This window comes from Arachis ipaensis, chromosome B7 (genome assembly GCF_059453495.1).
Source record: "Arachis ipaensis isolate K30076 ecotype BB chromosome B7, ASM5945349v1, whole genome shotgun sequence".
NCBI classification, from domain to species: Eukaryota; Viridiplantae; Streptophyta; class Magnoliopsida; order Fabales; family Fabaceae; genus Arachis; species Arachis ipaensis.
In genome coordinates this window covers 4,402,636-4,421,885 of record NC_142442.1, presented here as the reverse complement: position 1 = coordinate 4,421,885, position 19,250 = coordinate 4,402,636, and the positions used below count along the sequence as shown (strand labels likewise).

Sequence of the window (19,250 nt, the reverse complement as noted above, 5' to 3'; positions counted from 1 at the left end):
GTTATAATATTTTTAGATCTACTTTTGATATTTTGGAAATAAATTATATAAACGTTTTGATAATAACAAGTGTATTTATAATACTCGTTAATGCTTTTACTTATTTAAAATGTTTTGACGCTTTTTATAAAGTTTTTGTTCAAGAAATGTTTTAAAAATTAAAATATTTACTCGTCCATAAAAATCTTCTACATTCTTTTTATAAAGTTTTTGATTAATTTATTCTTGTTATCAACTTTATTTTTCTCTTGGAGACAAATTTTGCACATAATAATAAATAAAAAACTTTTGACAATTTCATTAAGCAATCAAAACACTAGTTTACGAAATGTTTAACCAAAACCCAAAGATAATAGTATTATTACATGTTTGACAAGTCCTCATATCAATGAGTTCAATTCACACAAATTATGATATGACACAAACTCAAATAGCAACATACATGCTACACAATGAGTTTTACTATGATAAAATCCTAATTTATTTTTTATCTTGAAGTAAAATCCAATAAGCTACGTAGATAGAGTTTGCATAATAATTTGTAAACCCTACTCTGAATGTGACACTAAATATCAAGTGCACTAACCATTTCAAGTAATAAAAATAATGGCAGAGTATTGTTCTTACGAAAAATTATCAAGTATTCAATTTGCTTTTTCAACTATTATTTAGATTGATACAATTTAATTGTATTGCTGATTTAATTTATGCTATAGGATGCGGTAAAAATATAAATAATAACAAGAGCATTTAATAGAAAAACAACTTGTATAGAATAAATCACAATTGCTAGAACGTTTGATTTTATACATGTACTATACACTCACACACATTACATAGGTACACACTATTAGCGTAGTTTTATATTTCTTTAAACACTTACACACGCTATATAGGTACACACTATTAACATGATTCTATATTCTTTCAAAGAGAATTTGAACCCAGTGCAACTCTATATGAAACAAACAAAATTGCCATCAGACCCAGGTCTCAGTTGCCTGTTGAAAGTTATATTATATATGAGAGTCACTCACATAAAATTACTTAAAACGTCTTTTTTTTTAAAGATGTCTTTTAATAATTAAAATTCAATCTATATAATCGATCAAATTGTGTTATTTTTGTTAAAATTAGACCAAACAAATCAGTTTAATCGAAAAATCAATAAACTAAATCTTCAATCAATCTAAATTAATATTTTTTATAAAAATAACTACAATACCCCTGTTATAGATAATGACTTAATATATATATTTAAAAAAATTTTAAATCATAACCCTTCTCCTCTCTCTATGTCATCATAGGATTAGAATTTAAAATTATCAAAATTAATATATAATAAGAATATTTTAGTCATTTTTTATAATAAAAATATTATAGTTATTTTTTATAAAAAAAATATTAATTTAGATCGATTCAAGATTTAGTTTACCACCAGATTTTTGGTCAAACCAATTTATTTAGTCTAATTTTGACAAAAATAACACAGTTTGATTGATTATATAAGTTAAAATTTAATTTTTAAAAAACGTCTTTAAAAAAAGACGTTTTAAACATCTTTATGTGAGTGGCTTCCATTACATATTGGCAAAGTTCTTGTTTTTGGACATTTAGGCGGAAGTTCTTTTTTTTTTTTTGGACTTGGCCATGGGCCAGAAGACTGACCCAGCCCACAACCCAGAACCCGAACCCGCCCAGGCCCAGAACCCTAAACCCAGAAACTGAATTCGCCCAGCTCTCCACCCTCACTGCCAGACTCTAACCTACAGAGACAATCTTCTTCCTCGAGATTGAGTCGTCTTCGCTCCGCCATTGTCATCGGATCTCTGTGTGGAGCTCGGAACCTTCATGCATGGCGCTGATCCTGTAATGGTTCCTCCTGGGCGGAGTCACCAGCTCCAGTTCGCATCTCATTCGCTGTTGGCGTTCTGTGGTTAGCCGGCGCGGAGTCCTTCCCTCGTTGTATCTCCCAGTGGTGTCGTTGGATTCTTCCTACAGATGTTGATCTCACATTCGTGGTGTCTCCGCTGCAGCCCCTATGCCGAGCGAGGTTCTACCCTGATAGAAATCTGGCCTCGTCCCCTCCACTAAGCATCTTCCTTATGTTGCTAGTGTCCCTGCTGGAGTCCTTCATCGGCCTATGCGAAGTCGTGGGTTGAAGCCGCCGTTTGCCCTGAGATGCATGGTTGTTCCAGGTTTCCGCTTCCACCCGCCCCGGTAATCCTTCATCACTTTGACCTTCTTGAAGGTTAGTTGAAACTGAAACTTGGTTGTCTTGAGTTTGATTGCGATGATTGTTCTGAAGATTAGCAAATCGTGCTTCTTTTTTGATTATGTTCCTGACCTGTACAGGCAGAGATACTAGCCACTGCCTTTGTAGCTGATTTCTTGCTGCCATCACTGCCAGTTGGTGAGCTAAGATGTTACCTTCGCGTGGAGTCCAAGTAGCTCCCACATCCGGTGCCTCTTCCAGCATTAGCAGAATGTCCCTGATGATTGCGTCTGGTTCAGCTAAGGGCATTCTTGCCTTGATCGCTTGAACCAGGGGTAAACAATCTAATTCGATTATACAGTTCCTTATCTGGAGATTTTTTGTGAGAATAATAGCTTCTCTATATGCTTGTGCTTCAACTGCTAAAACTGATATTGCCTTGAATTTTGATGTTATTCCTGTAATGATTTTTCCTTGCCAGTCCCTGATTACTGCTGCTGATGCTGCGATTCCTATTTCCCTGTGAAAGGCCGCGTCTATGTTCACTTTCACTTTGTTGCGAAGAGGAGGCCTCCAGATAATTCTTTTACTATCTCCATTCCTGCCTGCTATAGCTTTGTTATCTCTGTTTAAGTCCTTTTGTTGCAATAATGTGTTCTGCTGCAATCTGTTCTGAATGAATTATTGTCTGTTGTGGATTGAGTCTTTTCTGCTGGAATATGTGCTGATTCCTTGCTTTCCAAATGCACCAACAAACACATCTTAGATTGCACAAAACTTTGTCCTGTTCATTTCCTGCCACACTCTTGATTTTGTCAATTGTACTCATTAACCATTTTTCAAAAGATCCCACATTAAAAGCCGTAGGCACGATTTGAAGACTAGATCCAAACCACACCGCTCTAGTCCACGGGCATAATAGTAGCATATATTCAATAGTTTCCTCTTGTTCTTGGCATATGCTGCACATTGGTGTAGGAGCACTTTTACGCTGATGTAATTTCGCGTTCACTGGCAAAATTTCATGCACCACTTTCCATAAAAACATTCTAACCTTTTTCGGAACCGGTAACCTCCAAATCCTCTCCCATATCTCCTTCAAGTTCTGGCTTGTCGAAGCTTTGCCGAGCATTGTCTCTTCCCTTGTATCTTTCTCCTCCTTCGCTGCTTGGTATCCGGATCTGACTGAGTACTGTCCGTCGTTCCTATATGGCCAAAAAAAAGGATCCTTCTTGTTAATCAAATTGATAGGTATTCTGGTTATCAGCTCAAGCACATTACCATGAAAAATATCCCTAATTTTTTCTAAGTTCCAGCCCTCGCCCTCTCTTATTAGCTCGCTCACTCTTCTATGTTGAGTTTCTCCGACTCTGCTCAACTTTTCTGTTCCTACCACCCAATTATCTTCCCAAATATCTATTCCTGCTCTACTTCCTACACTCCACCTTCCCTTCCTTATGAGAAAATCTCTACCTTCCAAGATACTCTTCCATATCCATGATGCGTTCCTTCCTCTCCCCGCTTCCCATAGGCTGCAATTAGGATAGTAAATGGTCTTTAGAATCCGAGCCCATATTGCATCTTCCTCCTTTAGGAGTCTCCAAGCTTGCTTAGCCAAGAGAGCTGTGTTTTGGCATTCAAAATCCTTAAACCCCAAGCCTCTGTTCAATTTGCTTCTAGTCATTTTTGTCCAGCTCTTCCAATGAATGCTTCTTTCCTTGCCGTAGTTAGTCCACCAGAATCTCGCAATTGCTGATTCAATTTTTCTGTGAAAAGACTTAGGAAATTTGATGATGTTCATGGCATAGACCGGAATCGCCTGTATAACAGCTTTTATCAAAACCTTCTTTCCGGCTTGATTTAAAAGTTTCTCTTTCCATCATTGCATTTTATCTAGAATCTTTTCTTGTATCCACTCTAGCGCCTTGTTCTTGGATCTGCCCCATGTAGCTGGTAATCCTAGGTATCTTCCTGGCTCTTCCCACGATGCCATTCCGGTGATCTCTTCAATATTTACTCTCCTCTGAATCGATACCTGGCTTTCGAAGATCAGACCGGATTTTTCAGTATTTATTCTCTGTCATGATGCCTCTGTGTACTTGTTTATGATCTGAATTAGTTGGTAAATCTCCTCTTCTTACGCTCCTGCAAAAATGATACAATCATCAGCGAATAATAGATGAATTATGACCGGTGCAGTTGGAGCTAATCTTATTCCTGAAATGAGGTTATCCATCAACGCCCTTTCCATGAGTACAGTAAAACTTTCCGCTGCTAAGATAAAGAGATAGGGTGATAGAGGATCTCCCTGTCCGAGTCCCCTTTGAGGGTGGATCTTGGCTGGCAATTTTTCATTGATCTTAAATCTATAAGTGGCACTCTTAACGCAACTCATCATCAGTTTCACCCATTCTTTGCTGAAGCCGAACTTTTCCATAACCCTTTGCAAGAAATTCCATTCCAATCTGTCATAAGCCTTGTTCATGTCCAATTTGATGGCTATGTCATTGCTTCCATTATTTCCCTTTCCGTTTAATTTGTGAAAAACTTCCTGCACTACTACTATATTATCTTGTATTAGTCTGCCTTTTATAAAAGCGCTCTGAACCGGAGATATGATGACATCAAGAACTTTCCTTAACCTTCCAACCAAGACCTTCGTCACAATCTTATATATGAAATTACAACAGCTTATGGGTCTGAGATGATTCAGGCTTTCCGGTTGCCTCACTTTGGGAATCAAAACCACAATTGTTTCTCCTAAGTCCTCTGGTAATCTGCCTTCTTTAAAGATCTGCGTCACCACACCACACACTTCTTTACCCAGAATATCCCAATGCTTTTGGAAAAAAAGTCTGTTTAACCCGTCTGGTCCCGGGGCCTTTAAGCTTCCCATGCTAAAGACTGCGTCCTTAATTTCCTCATCTTTTATCTTTCCCATTAGATCATCATTCATCTCTCTCGTGACCCTCGTAGGTATATCTCTTATGCAGTCTTCCATGTTCCTATCCCCTTCCGAAGTAAACAGTTTGGTGAAATGTGTTTCTACTAGCCTCATTATGTCTCCTTCTCCCTGTATCCAATGTCCACCCTCATCTTTTAATTTGTCAATCCTATTCCTCATTCTTCTCTGTATGGTTATTGCATGAAAGAAGGCTGTGTTTTTGTCGCCCCATTTTAGCCATTTCAACCTTGATCTTTGCCCCAAGTATTTTTCTTCTTGTTTCCAAAGATCAGTTATCTGGTTCTTCAATTCTCTTTCTCTTATCTGATCTCTGTCTGTCATATCACCCTCCTGAATTTGATGTAGCTCTTTTTCCTTTTTTTTTCTATTTCTTTATCTGCTCTTTTGAACTTTCTCCTGCTCCACTCCGTCAATTCCCTTATGCATCTGCTCCTGTTTCTAGTAAATTGACTCCAACAGTTTCTGTTTCCTACATCCTGCTCCCAACTCCTCCTAACTACCTCTTCGCACTCCTCATACTCAGTCCAAAAGGCCTCAAACTTGAATTCTTTTTTTATCCGATCTCTCGGTTGTGTTTCCAAAATTAGGGCGCAATGGTCCGAACTTATGGCCAGAGCAACTCTAAGAATAACATTCTGATGTATATTCAGCCATTTCCAATTCACTAACACCCTATCTAGCCTTTCCCTAGTGACAAAGTTATTTCTTGGGTTGCTATACCAAGTGTACCTACTGCCTTTAAGATCAATATCCATTAAACGATTCTCATCTACAAACCTTCTAAAATTATTCAAATAAGTTCTTGGCTGTGGATGAAAGCCTACTTTTTCGTCTTGATTTAGGATATCATTGAAGTCCCCCAAAAACGCTTGAGGTTCTTCCCTGCTCCTATTACTTACCGTTAGCTCCTGCCAAAGTCTCCTTCGCTTTTGGAAAACTGGATTACCATACACAAAAACACCCTGCCATTTCATACCATTATTGATGTTAATACTAGCTTTAATATAATTATCACACCACTTATAAACATTGATATTAGTATTAGATTTTCATAACAAACATAGCCCACCGGACAGGTCCCGGGGTTCTACACAAAATAACTTATCAAAATTAAGCCTTCTTCTTATCCTATTCATTCTTTCTTGATTGGCCCTGGTTTCCATTAAAAACACTATAAGCGGCTTTACTTTTTTACAAAGATTATGCAACTCAGAAACTGTCGGGGCAGCCGCTATTCCCCGACAATTCCAGCTAATGATACTCATGGCTGAGGTTGGGGCTTGTTTAGACCGCCTCCTCAGCCATTTGTATTCCTATAATCTGACCAGAACCATGTTTAACTAATTTATACTCCCCTGTACCCTTAGTGTTGAAGCTGTTCTTTGTCTTCTTGGGTTCTCTATCCTCTTGATCCTCCTGCTCCTCCCTATAAGTTAGCATTGGAATTTGTTTAGTTTCTCGTTTTCTCTTCAAGTTCAGCTTGAATTTCAACTTTTTTGCTAGTCGCGTTTCCCAATCTGTCTGTGCTTCCGTTCCTTTCTCTTCATCCTCATCACTAGCTAACTCAACATAGTAGATATTCCCCCCTGGCTTGACTTGTTGATCCACACCTTTATGTTTTGCATTCTGTGCTTCCTCGGATGGACTTCTTAAAGCATTCTTCTCTTTTCCCCCTTCATTAGTTCTTGGTTTTCTTTTTCCTCTATTCTGGTTTCACACGCTTGTTTGTTCCACTTCCTTGCTAACATAAGCCTTTTTAATTCTTGGCCAATGGTTTCTTTTTCTTTATTTTTCGGGCCCATTTGCCACTCTCCTATTTTATAGCTGTTCACTTCTTCCCCTTCAGTTGTATATTTATTCAGCCCACTTCCTTCACCTTTCCTTGCTTGCTAGTATAAAGCCCCTGTTTTGGGCCCAATCTCCCTTGTTTGTCAATTTTCATATGATTTCTTAGCCTCATTCCTCCTTTCTTCTTTCTGGGCCTTTTGGATGTTGGCCCATTCATTCTTCCTCTCTCTTATCTCTTTAATTAGATTGCTGATTTTATAGGCTGCACCTAGGTCTTGTTGCGTATCCCCCTCTTCCTGAAAATCAGGGATTCTAGGTACTTCTTCTACTTGCTCTTCTGCATCTGCCATTTCTTCTTCTCTCCTCATTTGGTCTTTCCATACACTTTCCTCCCGGATTTTCTGCTGCGAGACTCTCTCTGCCATAAACCTACTCTCCTCAGAGCTCCGGTCTTCGCTACTCTATCTCTCAGGGTTCCTTTCTTCACGCGCCTGCTCTTCCCCATCCTGCCTCCATCCTCCTTGTTCTGAGGTGCCTCCTCCCATGGTTGGACCTGGTCGACCCTGGCTTACTCCCAGTCCCGGTGCATATTTCTTCTTGGTTGGATCCCAACATGCCATGGCTGTCGGATTCTTGCATGTTTTCTTCTCATGCCCTAGTATACCACAGTTGAAGCAATAGCTGTCTGGCAGCCTCTCATACTTGAAAAAAATCCACAAAGGTGGCAGATTCTCTCTATCTAACCAGAATCCTATAGGTAAAGCCTTAGTGATATTAATGCTCACCCTGATTCTCAGATAAGTTCTCCTCAGGACTCCATCTGTTTTTGGTTCTTCCGCTTCGACCAAAACTCCTAACATTTCTCCGATGAGAATACCTGTTTCTTTCTCCATGAAGTCATGTGGAATGCCATGCACTTGAATCCAGAATTCCATGTAGTCATGGTCAACTTCAAAAACTGACTCGCCCTCGGCCCTCCCTCCATAATCGGAGATTAACCATATTTTCTTTGACACTTCATGGTCCATTCTGCATGATTTGCAACCCTTTCTTCCTGTCTTTGAAGCTGAATAACATCTTCGTCCATCCAATGTCTGTAACTGCCACTCCTTGAAGGTTTCCCCACATTCCCAACAAAACATTCTTGTATGTTTTGAACTTTATCTCCTTGTCACTTATTACCTTGTCCACCATATTTAAGCAGTTTTTTTTATATCCCAGCTCTCCAAGCTTATTAAACTTTATGACTTTTCCTTCGATGTTGTTCATGATGAAAGATATTGAAGATTAAAAGTTGTGTGTTTGGTTTTGACGGTTCAAGAGAGGTAAGTATTATGTGAGAAAGTAGATTTGGTGCTAAAAATAAACTCCCTTTTTTGGAAAAGAACCCAAAATTCTCAGAAAACTCTCCTGTTGAGAGAAGAAGAGCTTCCTGAACAGAGCTGTGACAAAAGCCTGAGTCCTTGTAGAGTTTCGAGTTACGGGCGGAAGTTCAATGGTTGAAACAAAAGAACAATAACAGTTACAGCCTTGGGCCTAATCGTAAATTTGGGCCTTTATTTTGGGCCAATATAATAGCCCCAAAATATTTAAAAATAAATATCCGTAACGTTACAACACGATATTATTTTCTAATTTGGCATATTCTGTCATTAATTAATTAATTTCCCTCGCTCTTTAAAATTCAAAAAAACATCTGAACTCATCACGTTTCTTACACTGCTCTCTCATTTCACAGCTTTAACTCTGAAATTCGAAAGAAGAAGAAGAAGAAGAAGAAGATCCATGATATGCTGGTGTTTGGTTTGGTGAAGCGAGGGTTAGGGTTCTTGTTAAGGTTCATGCTGCGTTTCTTCTTCCGATCCTTCAACAGAGCAATGGGTTGCTTCTTCGCGTGTTTCAGGAACAACGATAACCATCGTCGCCGCACTCACCTTACCGCCAACTCTTCTAGTTCCACCGTAAATCTTCTTTTTCTTTTTTTATATCTTACTTTTAGTTTAATTTTTTCCCTTTCGGCTCTTAGCTCTCAAGAATCTCTCAAGAAATTCATTGTTATTGTGGAAACTCAGATTTAATCTTCTGATTGATGATTGAATCTCGGCTTTCTCAAATTGACGGATTTGAAATGGTGGAATTGAGCTGAATTTGCGTATTTTTTTATTTGTTCTAATTTGAAAATTGGTATTGATTTTCAGGATGTTCTGGTTTCTCGAAACAGCTATTCCTCTGTGTTTCAAGCTCAAGGTATTCCACTGTTGCTTTTTTCTCTTTGTTGTTACATTTTCTTAGTTTCTTATGTATATTTTTTTTTTCTAATTTCTTTTACTGATATTGTGATTCACATTTGAAAAGAGAGAGAAGATTGTGCAATCAATTGCGGTGATGTTGTGGGATTTCAGGGAGATGACCTGGGGCTTAAGGATGAGGTATGATCATTACTTCATAGTTTAGCATCACTGTAGCTGCTATTGTATATTTATTTATATATTAATTCAATTTTCTTAGATACTCAAGTCTATACCTGTTTCAGTTTCAAAACTTAGTTTCCCCTGAGTGGGGAATTGAGGGAAGCATAATTAATTTTCTAGAATAAAAATGAATCCGGTTGCGTGTCTGAGTTCTATTGGACAAGTGTATGTTGTGAATTTATAAACCCTGGGATATGTTTGAATTTATGGTATAAGGGAGTGAAGTGGTGGGAATGGAGTCTAAGGTGTGTTGCTAGTTTGATTTTTGAGATTAATGGAGAGAAGAGAATGGCTTGAAGTGTAAAATGGATTAGTCTGAGAATTTCTTAAACCTTAGTATTAGAACATACCAGGAACTAGTCAACTACAAGCAGCGTGTAATAACCTTAATTTGGGACCACTTTTGTTTGATCAACTTTATTCAAACTTCACTTTTTATAACTCATTGATCACTCCTTCAATTTTGTACTAACATTTTAAAGAATAGTGTATCATCATGATATACTGGTGCGCTGTCCGAATACATCCAAATTAAAAATTGTCTTAGTTTAGATGGGTTCTATTTAATTACCTATTCTCAATTGCAGGCCAAGTTTCTTAAAGCCTGCGGTACTTTACCAGGGACACCTGTTGAAATTCGGAAAACATCTGAGAAACTGAAAGTGTCACCCTCTCCCGATAAACATTCTGAGCCATCAAGGTTTCATTCTTGGCTTCCGAATGAGTCTGTTGAGAAACTTCAACTGGATTTTCGTTCAGTTAACCCCCCAACACCCTTAAAAATTTGCCAAGAATTGGGAGATAGTTCAGACTCTTTTGAGCACACACCAGACAGGTTATTCATATCTTTCAGATGTTGAATTATATATATATATATATATATATAGTTTGTTTCATTGTTAGCATGTTACATTCTTATTCTGTTTACAACTTTCATTGTCAGTTCTAGACATTTGATGCCATTTTTGAAAGGTTATGGGTAGAAGCAATACACTTGGTTGTTCCTGATTTCTCATTTTTGAAGCATGCTCCTTCAAATTGGGCAAGAACCTGATTTCTTTTTGTTTTTCACAGATGTTTATCTGAGCCTTCAAGGTTTGATTCTTGGCTTCCCAACGAGTCTGTTGAGAAACTTCAACTGGATTTTCATTCTATTAAGCCCCTAACACCCATAAAAATTTGCCAAGAATTGGGAGACAGCAGAGACTCTTTTGAGCACACACCAAACAGGTTATTCATATCTTTCAGATGTTGAATTTTATATATATATATAGTTTGTTTTCGTTGTAGCATGTTACATTCTTACTTTATATACAGTTTTCAGTGTCATTTCTAGACATTTTGATGACATTTTTGAAAGGTTATGGGTAGATTTAATACACTTGGTTGTTCCTGATTTCTCATTTTTGAAGCATGCCCCGTCAAATTGGGCAAGAACCTGATTTCTTTTTGTTTTTCGCAGATGTTTATCTGATGCACGAGATAGTCACCATGAATCTCTTGAACATATGGAAGGAAATAAGACATGGAGCCTTCATACTGCAGATAGGGCTGAAAATAATCCAGCTCCAGATTCACCCACAGACACACAGAGGAAGTGCAAATCAGTCCGGTTTAAGTGTGATACGGGCTTATCATCCTGTGGAAGTTCATCTGATGATAGTCGTTTGAAGAAAAGCTGGTCACCAAATAACCAAAATGCGAATAAGCGATCACCTTATCCTACCCCATTGAAGTTATTTGATGAGATGCAAACCCCAGGAACGGTTTGTCCTGCAACACTGGAAGAGTTACCTAATGGCAGGGCTCGTGTTCGGTCCCAGTTTGTCTACCCCACTCACAAACCAGATGAGAATGTCTTCCAGCGTAAAATACTTGAGGAGAAAGATTTAAACTCTGAACAAGATTCAAGTGAGTTGAGAGATTCTGCCGAGCAAGCTCAAATTGCTACTCCTACCACGCAAAAAGGTTCAAACCAAGTTTTGAAGGAAAATGAATCTAAAGCAGAAGTAAGCTTGTCTAATTGGTTAAGGCCTGCCCCAATTGATCAGGAGAAGGGAAACAAGAGAGTGGAGTCTGCTTCTAGCCAGATCCCGCATTTTCGGAAAACTTCTGCTGACAGGCCTATCCTTGGTGTGGCTGCAGCTCACTTTGAAAACGAGGATTCGAATATTTGTCCTCCGAAGTGGTGGGATGGAAATGGCATACCAAATTCAACCACTAAATACAAAGAGGTATGGTTTTTGAACTGTAATCTTTATCTGGCATATGAAATTTTTGAATTTGGAAACTGTTTCTGATTGTGCTAACTGTGTCCAGGATCAGAAAGTGAAGTGGCATGCAACACCATTTGAAAAGAGATTGGAGAAGGCATTGACGGAGGAGACTTTTATCCCTCAAAGGTATCCCTAGTTAATAATCGTATTCAGTGCTGAACGTTAATATGCTTCTTTTTTATTAATAGAAGTATAAGAACCATCTGCTAGGCATGTGCATTTACTGAACTGAATTGTTACATGATTCACAGGAAGTTTGTTCCTGGAAAGCCAATGGATTTTGATGATATTGAAGAGAGTGATACCGCATTATCCCAGCTGCGATCTTCGACTAATCCAGAGTCAGTGGAGTCATTTTGATTTGTCCACTCATTGTATGGGGTGTTACATACATCGGAAATATTTCAAATTTATGGAGACTAAATCTCAGTACACATTCAATCTACTGATTGGATTACAACAATTTTAGAGCGCAACTGCGCAAGTGTATTATGTGTATGGAGAAAACTCCATTTACTAGTAAAAAAGTTGAACTGAGATTTGAATAAGTATGGTAGAAAGCTAATGTTTGATGAAATTTTTGGCAATGTTTCTTATGAAAATTAAACTGAGGCCAAATGAACGATTCATCTTCTCTGGAATTTTGATATGCATATTTAACTAAGAAAATAATTACTTTAATATTATCTCTGAGATCAGCATCACCATTCACCAAACTGAGATCCACCAAAAACCAAAAATTGCTAAAATAAAAAGAAGCATGACCCCATGGTGTATGTTCTCAGATTACCCAATAATAAAAAAAAGACAAATGTAAGGTTGGTGAGGTGGGGACAAGAATCCGCACCTTATATTATTTATAAATAATCATTTTAAAATAGTAAAATATAATATTTTTGTTATTCGTTTATTAATTAAAAATATGCTTATGAGTATTAATTAAAAAGATAAATCGTTTAGATATATTATTTTCTTGATTTCTACAGATCAACATGGTGGTGGAGTCCCATATAGACAACAACCTCTGTTTTGTTTGTTTCTTCATGACTTTGGTTGACTATTTCACATGTTATAAGAACTTAAAACAAGAGAACCAACCAAGAGTGTGTTCATCAAATAAACTTGAAGGGCTGTTTTCTTTCTTCAAGAGAAATCAAACCATGGTGGTGAAGTTGTACGGTCCCACTTGTGCTTCATCAAAGAGGGCTCTGGTTTGCTTGATTGAGAAGGAAGTTGAATTTGAGGTTGTCCCTGTTGATGTCAGCAAGGGTGAACACAAAGATCCTGAATTCCTCAAACTACAAGTTCAGTTCCTCTCTTTTTCAATCCTTTCCTTTCTCTCTTTTATTTTATTTAATATAATATTGAATATGTCTGTTTCATTCAATGTTATTTGATTTCCTTTCCTTCTAATTTAGTTTTCTTTGTTCACATAACCTGTGCAGCCCTTTGGAGTTGTTCCTGTCATTCAAGATGGAGATTACACCTTATATGGTTAGAACTCAATATTCACTCCATGTTCTTTCAAAAAAAAAAATTTTTTTTTGGATACTAAATATATATCTTATGTGGCAAGGAAACAGATCTTTGATTGATAATGAACAAAAACACCCTCAAACTTTTTATTTGATGAATCTTAAATTTTTATCAACCTTTTTAAGAGAGATAAATAAAGAATACATTATAATACTAGGTTTTGTTTTCAACGGTCTAAAAGGAATATTTACTTTCATCGATTAAATAATTTTCCTAGCCTCTTCACTAAGAATAAAAATTTATAAAATTCATAAATTATAATTTGACCCCTTAAATTTATATAAATTTTTTTATTTACAAAAAATTGCATGTTTATTTTTTTGGGATTAAGATTAATTATAATCTATGATGCACGGACACTACGACAGGGGACACGCCGACACGCGAATTTTAAAATCTTATAAGATACGGGGACACGCATACATATAAAATATAAATTATTTTTTAGATGAATCGTAATGATATTTTGATATTTTATTGATATTAAAATATAAATTAATTTTTGTAATTATTTTTAATATCTTATTTTAATTATATCAAGTATTTAAAATATTTTTTGTTTTAATAAATAATAATATATACTATATCTAAATTTATTTCAAGAATATATGTTAAGAATAAGACTGGATACGCTGACATGTGATGGTATTTAGGTGTGTCCAAGCGTGTCCGGAGAATAATTTTTTACTTTTTTTTAAGACACTGTTGAACACAGCTGACACGCGTGTCGGACGAGTGTTGGTGAGTATCGTGTCCGAAATGTGTCCGACACGTGGACACGACAACTTAACGAAGTGTCCGTGCTTGATAGATTATAATTAATTAGTGTTAGTCCTATAGTACTTCAATTAATATTTCAGCTACTAATATGCCTCTTTGTTGGCAGAATCTAGGGCTATAATGAGATATTATGCTGAAAAATACAAATGTCAAGGCACTGAATTGCTAGGTAAGACAATAGAAGAGAGGGGTATTGTGGAACAATGGGTTGAAGTTGAAGCAAATAATTTTGACCCATGGGCTTATAAATTGGCCATTCATGTTCTGTTTTCTTCAATAATTGGAATCACTCCTGATCCAAAGATCATTGAAGAGAGTGAAGCAAACTTAAGCAAAGTTTTGGACATTTATGAAGAGAGGCTTTCAAAGAGTAAGTATTTGGGTGGTGATTTCTTTAGCCTTGCTGATATTAGCCACCTTCCATTCATTGATTATATTGTCAACAATATGGGGAGAGAGTACTTGATCAAGGATAGGAAGAATGTTAGTGCATGGTGGGATGCTATAAGTAATAGACCTTCATGGAAGAAGGTTCTTGAGCTCTATAGAGCTTCGATCTAGTGGATCGTATCGCTTAAGGAGTGTTATCATTGCAAAAAAATGCTATGTGCATACAAAATATCAGTCACCATATGCATTTTACAATCTAATATGTGTTTTATTAGAATAGTTAATTTGGTGAGTGATTTTTGGTATAGACATATCATGATTGATCAATATCTATGTATGTGTTGTGATAGAATAAGATTAGTGAACTATCTTTAGAAATATGTAACATAGGCTGCGTTTATTTTCAGGAACAGAACACTAAGATAAGGATACGAAAACATAAAATCTATTTGATAGATGAAATATAAATAGAGATATTGTGTCAAAAAATATTGAATTAATGTATTTTGTGTCTATCCTCAAAGAAAGAACACAGAGACACAACTTATTTTTTATTTTTTCTTTCATTATTGAGTGAATATCCTACCCAACCCCTGACAATTATCTCAAAACGACAACAAGGTCCCCAAGAAAAAAAACACTAAATTCGGCCCTTGATCTTTTTTTTTGACTGATTAGTCAACATTGATTTTTTTTTGCCCAGGAGCTAATCAGTCCCATAAAAGTAAAGCTTAGGGGCCGAGTTGGGTATTTTTTTTTCAAGGACCTCGTTATCTTTTGAGGTAATTGTCATGGGCTCTTTTGGGTTTTTCTCTTCATTATTCTTCTTGATTTTTTATAATTATATTTTTTATTATTATATTTTTCTTCTCAAATTTTTTGAATGAAAAAAAATGACAATAAATTAAATTTTCATAATTTATTTTAGTTTATCACCAAACAAAATACAAAAATACAAAATGTTATATCTTTTTGTGTCTTGTTCTCAGTGTCTTATCTTGTATTATTTTCAGAAACAAACACAACTATAGTGTTCCATTTTAGGATCACTCATTTTGAGGGGGGATAGAAGTTGATTATCCCTTTAATTTGGAACTACCTTCTCATTTGAAAGTCTTGTAGTGATTTCATGTTTTATCATCTTTGTTGATGCTACTTTTGCCATTTTAATATTTGATTTCATTAATAAATAAATAAATCACAGAATAACTTTTGTTTGAATTTTTTAAAATAGTAATTTGATTTCTAATCTTTAGATAAACTACACAATCACAAGCTGGATATAAAGATAGATTTTATCAAAATAATCTCTGAATTAAAGCAGAGAAAATAGGTGGTCAAATTCGATCTAATTCATCGTGAAGCTATATAACTCCGTGGATTTTGGTTGACTTATATGAAATATTTTAAAGTCAATTTGCGTTGGCTTTAATTTAATTAACATTTTCCATGCATGTATTATTCGAGTATAGGAAATCAATGAACCTTTTTTTTTATCAAAGATAGGAGACTCGAATCCGCAACCTCTTAATTGAGTATGAGGATACTATGTCATTTGAGCTATTATCATTTGATTAAGAAGAAAAAGGAAAGTAAAATAAAAAAGAAAGAGACCACTTTAATAAAAATACTTAAAATGTCTTTTTTTTAAAGACATTTACATGTGTCATGTTATTATTGGATATTTTTATTAAATCGGTTAATAATTTATTTTTTAATAAACCAGAATAAAATCGGTTTATTATAACAATAATAATAAACCCAATTGTCTGTATTATAATTATTAGACCCGATTTGATCCGATCGAATTACACAATTTAAATCGAATATCTAAAAAATTTTTATAAAAAGACAAATATATCCTTAACTTTTTATTTTACGAACATTTAAATTCCTAAAAATTTAAAAATAGAATTAAATTTCTAAAAAAAATTAGATTTATTGTTATTGTTATAAAAAAATCGATTTTATTCTAATCTGTTAAGAAATTAAAAAATAACCAGTTCATTAATACGTCCAATAATAATACGACACATAAACATCTTTAACAAAAGATATTCTACACGTCTTTATAAGAACATTCCCAAAAAAAAAAAAATACAACTTAGTCTCAGCTTAGCTTGGAGAAGTCACAAAGGTACGCAAGTATATGTATGCATGATGAATACGAGTCATCTACGATTCATTAATTAGCAAGTTTAATTTAGTAATGACTTAGGATGAATAAATTGAATCTATCCTTAATTTAATTTTCGGCAATTTTCACAATTATTATATCAAAATTAAATCCGTTTCTTCCAAAAAAAAAAAGGAACTTTCCTAGCTACTACTAGAACTTAGAAGATAAGGATGATTAATTGTTCATACATAATTACCTAGGTCAACATAAACTAAGGAACAAAATTAAATATGGTGCCAACTCATATAGCTAAAAAAAGAATCATAGGCAAGGAAATCACACGTATAATTTTCTCTTTAAGAATTTACACTTAGTAAATGATCTCTTATATATATAAGATAAAATTTAAATATTTAAAATTTATTTAAATAGATAAATTAATTAATTATTTAATCAATTCAAATTAATTTTTTGTTATTTATATTTCTGAATGTATAATAAGACTTAGTTCTAATCCAAAATGAGAAGAAAAAAATGAACAATCAAATTGTAGCATGTAAAAAAATTTATGAATATGAATCAATTCGAATTACCTAAACCTCATGACTAGTATATTAAAGATAGAGGAGGTTATTATTGGTCAAATAATGTACGTAATTCTCATTGATTTAAAAGTTACGTGAGCTACCTATCTGTAATTCAGTATTTGTGTGCAAAAATCAATGCTTAATTTATTTTTCAGATTTTAGTAATTTCTTCCAGAAGAAATTAATAAAAATTAATGAAAATTTATGTGCAGTTATTTTCATATGAAATTGATATTTAAAAATTATTAGATAATTTAACAAATTTAACTAAATTACTATCTAACAATTTTCAACTATCAACTATATTTTAGGTAAAGACATCTGTAGATGAGTCTTGTTAATAAATTATTAGAAGGCCACCACAAGAAACTGAGAAAGTGGATGGTTGCAAGTTGCAACACGACGCAAAATGTAGTGATGTCACTTTCACTACTTATTACGCTTCATTTTTTTTTTCTTTTGCATTGATTTAATTTGTAATGTTAAGTACCTCCTTAACTTGCACTTGTACTTTCAAGGACATTCATAAATGGAGAGTGATGGCTTTGAAAGTTCATAAACGTGTGCCCAAAAGGAAAGAAAATAAAATAAAAAGAAATGTTATTCACGTTTATATTTACTTAACAATAAAAGAATTATACTAATTACGTACGTGATACATACATATAAAAGATATTTACAAATTTATATATTAATATTAATATATTTAAGAGAGCGATTAAATTTTAATCGATTTTGAGTTAGTTAATTGTTGACGATTGTATATTTATATATGTGATGGTTAGTGTATGTAATGATATATTATACCTATTCACACAATAGCAAAAGTTTACAACCATTCAATGTGATTAGTGACTTTGGATTATCAATACAATATATATATACTCTAAACAAGTTAGGTGTAAGAAAATTGTTTGTTAAGTAGAGCTCAACATATCAAACGGAGTGCTAATATATATACAAATGACAAGGACAAATAAAGACAAACATAAAACCAATAGTAACGTATTTTAATATCATTTCTGATATAATCATCAACAATATTGAATTACCAACTATACTACTCTTTAGAGTAACAAAATAATATAGCAATACAATAATCTTTTACTTCTGTTAGTTTGTTGAAATATCACATCATTAATCCTGTGTAGCTAAATATTCTAAATAACAGAGAAGAATCTAAATAATTAGTTTTTATGCATGTTCTTTTTCATAGATATGATTCTCCAACTCTCAAAGTGTCTTTTATGGTATTTAGGATGATCCAATCACATCTAATATCAGAAATTTATGTGCATCACACCTGTCAAGAAAATTTACAAGTGTTGTATAATTTTAACATCCTTCCTACACAAAATACACAAATTATCGCTCAATTCAATGATACCCAATCTACGATTCAATTGGTCCTTATATTGACCTGACCTACTAGAACAAACTAAGTAAATAGCTCAACTCGAGACGGAACTAACTAGTCCTTTCCAAATTTCATTTGTGAATCTATAATTACTTATATCATCCGCCAAAGTCGCTTTCTACAATACCTGCACAAATGAATTAATAAAACAAACGCTTTCTTTGTCAAAATTTCACATCACTCTATTCTGTACATCTGCTATCAATCTAACATATTGTAATACACCAAGCAGTTGGTTCAGGACCTCTGTCTCCCATGGGTGAAGTTCTCTCTTCCATTGAAAGTTTCAGACCCATTCTAACCCACCATCCCCAATTAGGGATCCTTTATTTTGGTTTGAAATCAAGAAGAGCATTGTACATGAGTCTTTTAACTTTAATTTCCAACTTGTAACCATGTATCCTCACAGAATCAGGTTGATCTACTATCTCCTACTTCCATAGCTAGTTCATCAATCATCTTCTATCTCACATGTTGTTCTTTTATTTGTATTTGACATATATCTTTGCATGGACCTCCTTTTACTAGCAATGTTTGAGTTGTAGGTTCTAAGTCACATGAGCACACAATGTAATCTTTTTTCATAATGGATAATCCTCCTTAGAGAATTTCCACCGCCATTTAAACAGTAATGCTGTATTACGAATCATTGCATCTCTAACTCCCAAACCTCCAAACTTCTTTGGTGCTTGTATCAGCTCCCACC

The 19,250-nt window shown here is 34.7% G+C and overlaps 2 protein-coding genes and 1 pseudogene across 2 annotated transcripts; 2 read left to right on the top strand and 1 right to left on the bottom strand.

Annotated features, from left to right (window-relative positions):
* Window positions 1-1,849: 1,849 nt before the first annotated feature.
* Window positions 1,850-2,524, bottom strand: LOC148550190 (uncharacterized; annotated as a pseudogene).
* Window positions 2,525-8,675: 6,151 nt separating this feature from the next.
* Window positions 8,676-14,799, top strand: LOC107609794 (glutathione S-transferase F9). The gene is made up of 11 exons (XM_088494052.1): window positions 8,676-8,929; window positions 9,167-9,215; window positions 9,324-9,397; window positions 10,027-10,274; window positions 10,514-10,669; window positions 10,902-11,673; window positions 11,759-11,841; window positions 11,967-12,056; window positions 12,702-13,019; window positions 13,161-13,209; window positions 14,138-14,799. Exons 9-11 carry the CDS (start codon window positions 12,708-12,710, stop codon window positions 14,590-14,592), a joined length of 816 nt encoding a protein of 271 aa, XP_088350178.1. The 5' UTR covers window positions 8,676-8,929; window positions 9,167-9,215; window positions 9,324-9,397; window positions 10,027-10,274; window positions 10,514-10,669; window positions 10,902-11,673; window positions 11,759-11,841; window positions 11,967-12,056; window positions 12,702-12,707; the 3' UTR covers window positions 14,593-14,799.
* JASON (aspartyl/glutamyl-tRNA(Asn/Gln) amidotransferase subunit) lies at window positions 8,759-12,249 on the top strand. Its single transcript, XM_021107055.2, has 8 exons — window positions 8,759-8,929; window positions 9,167-9,215; window positions 9,324-9,397; window positions 10,027-10,274; window positions 10,514-10,669; window positions 10,902-11,673; window positions 11,759-11,841; window positions 11,967-12,249. The coding sequence occupies exons 1-8, from the start codon at window positions 8,759-8,761 to the stop codon at window positions 12,073-12,075; spliced, it is 1,662 nt and encodes a 553-aa protein (XP_020962714.2). The 3' UTR covers window positions 12,076-12,249.
* Window positions 14,800-19,250: the final 4,451 nt, after the last annotated feature.

Coding starts and splice junctions, on each gene's coding strand:
- JASON (XM_021107055.2), top strand. CDS start 8,759: ATGCTGGTGTTTGGTTTGGTGAAGCGAGGGTTAGGGTTCTTGTTAAGG. Junction 8,930..9,166: donor CCAACTCTTCTAGTTCCACC/GTAAATCTTCTT, acceptor ATTGATTTTCAG/GATGTTCTGGTTTCTCGAAA. Junction 11,674..11,758: donor CAACCACTAAATACAAAGAG/GTATGGTTTTTG, acceptor AACTGTGTCCAG/GATCAGAAAGTGAAGTGGCA.
- LOC107609794 (XM_088494052.1), top strand. CDS start 12,708: ATGGTGGTGGAGTCCCATATAGACAACAACCTCTGTTTTGTTTGTTTC. Junction 13,020..13,160: donor CTGAATTCCTCAAACTACAA/GTTCAGTTCCTC, acceptor TAACCTGTGCAG/CCCTTTGGAGTTGTTCCTGT. Junction 13,210..14,137: donor TGGAGATTACACCTTATATG/GTTAGAACTCAA, acceptor CTTTGTTGGCAG/AATCTAGGGCTATAATGAGA.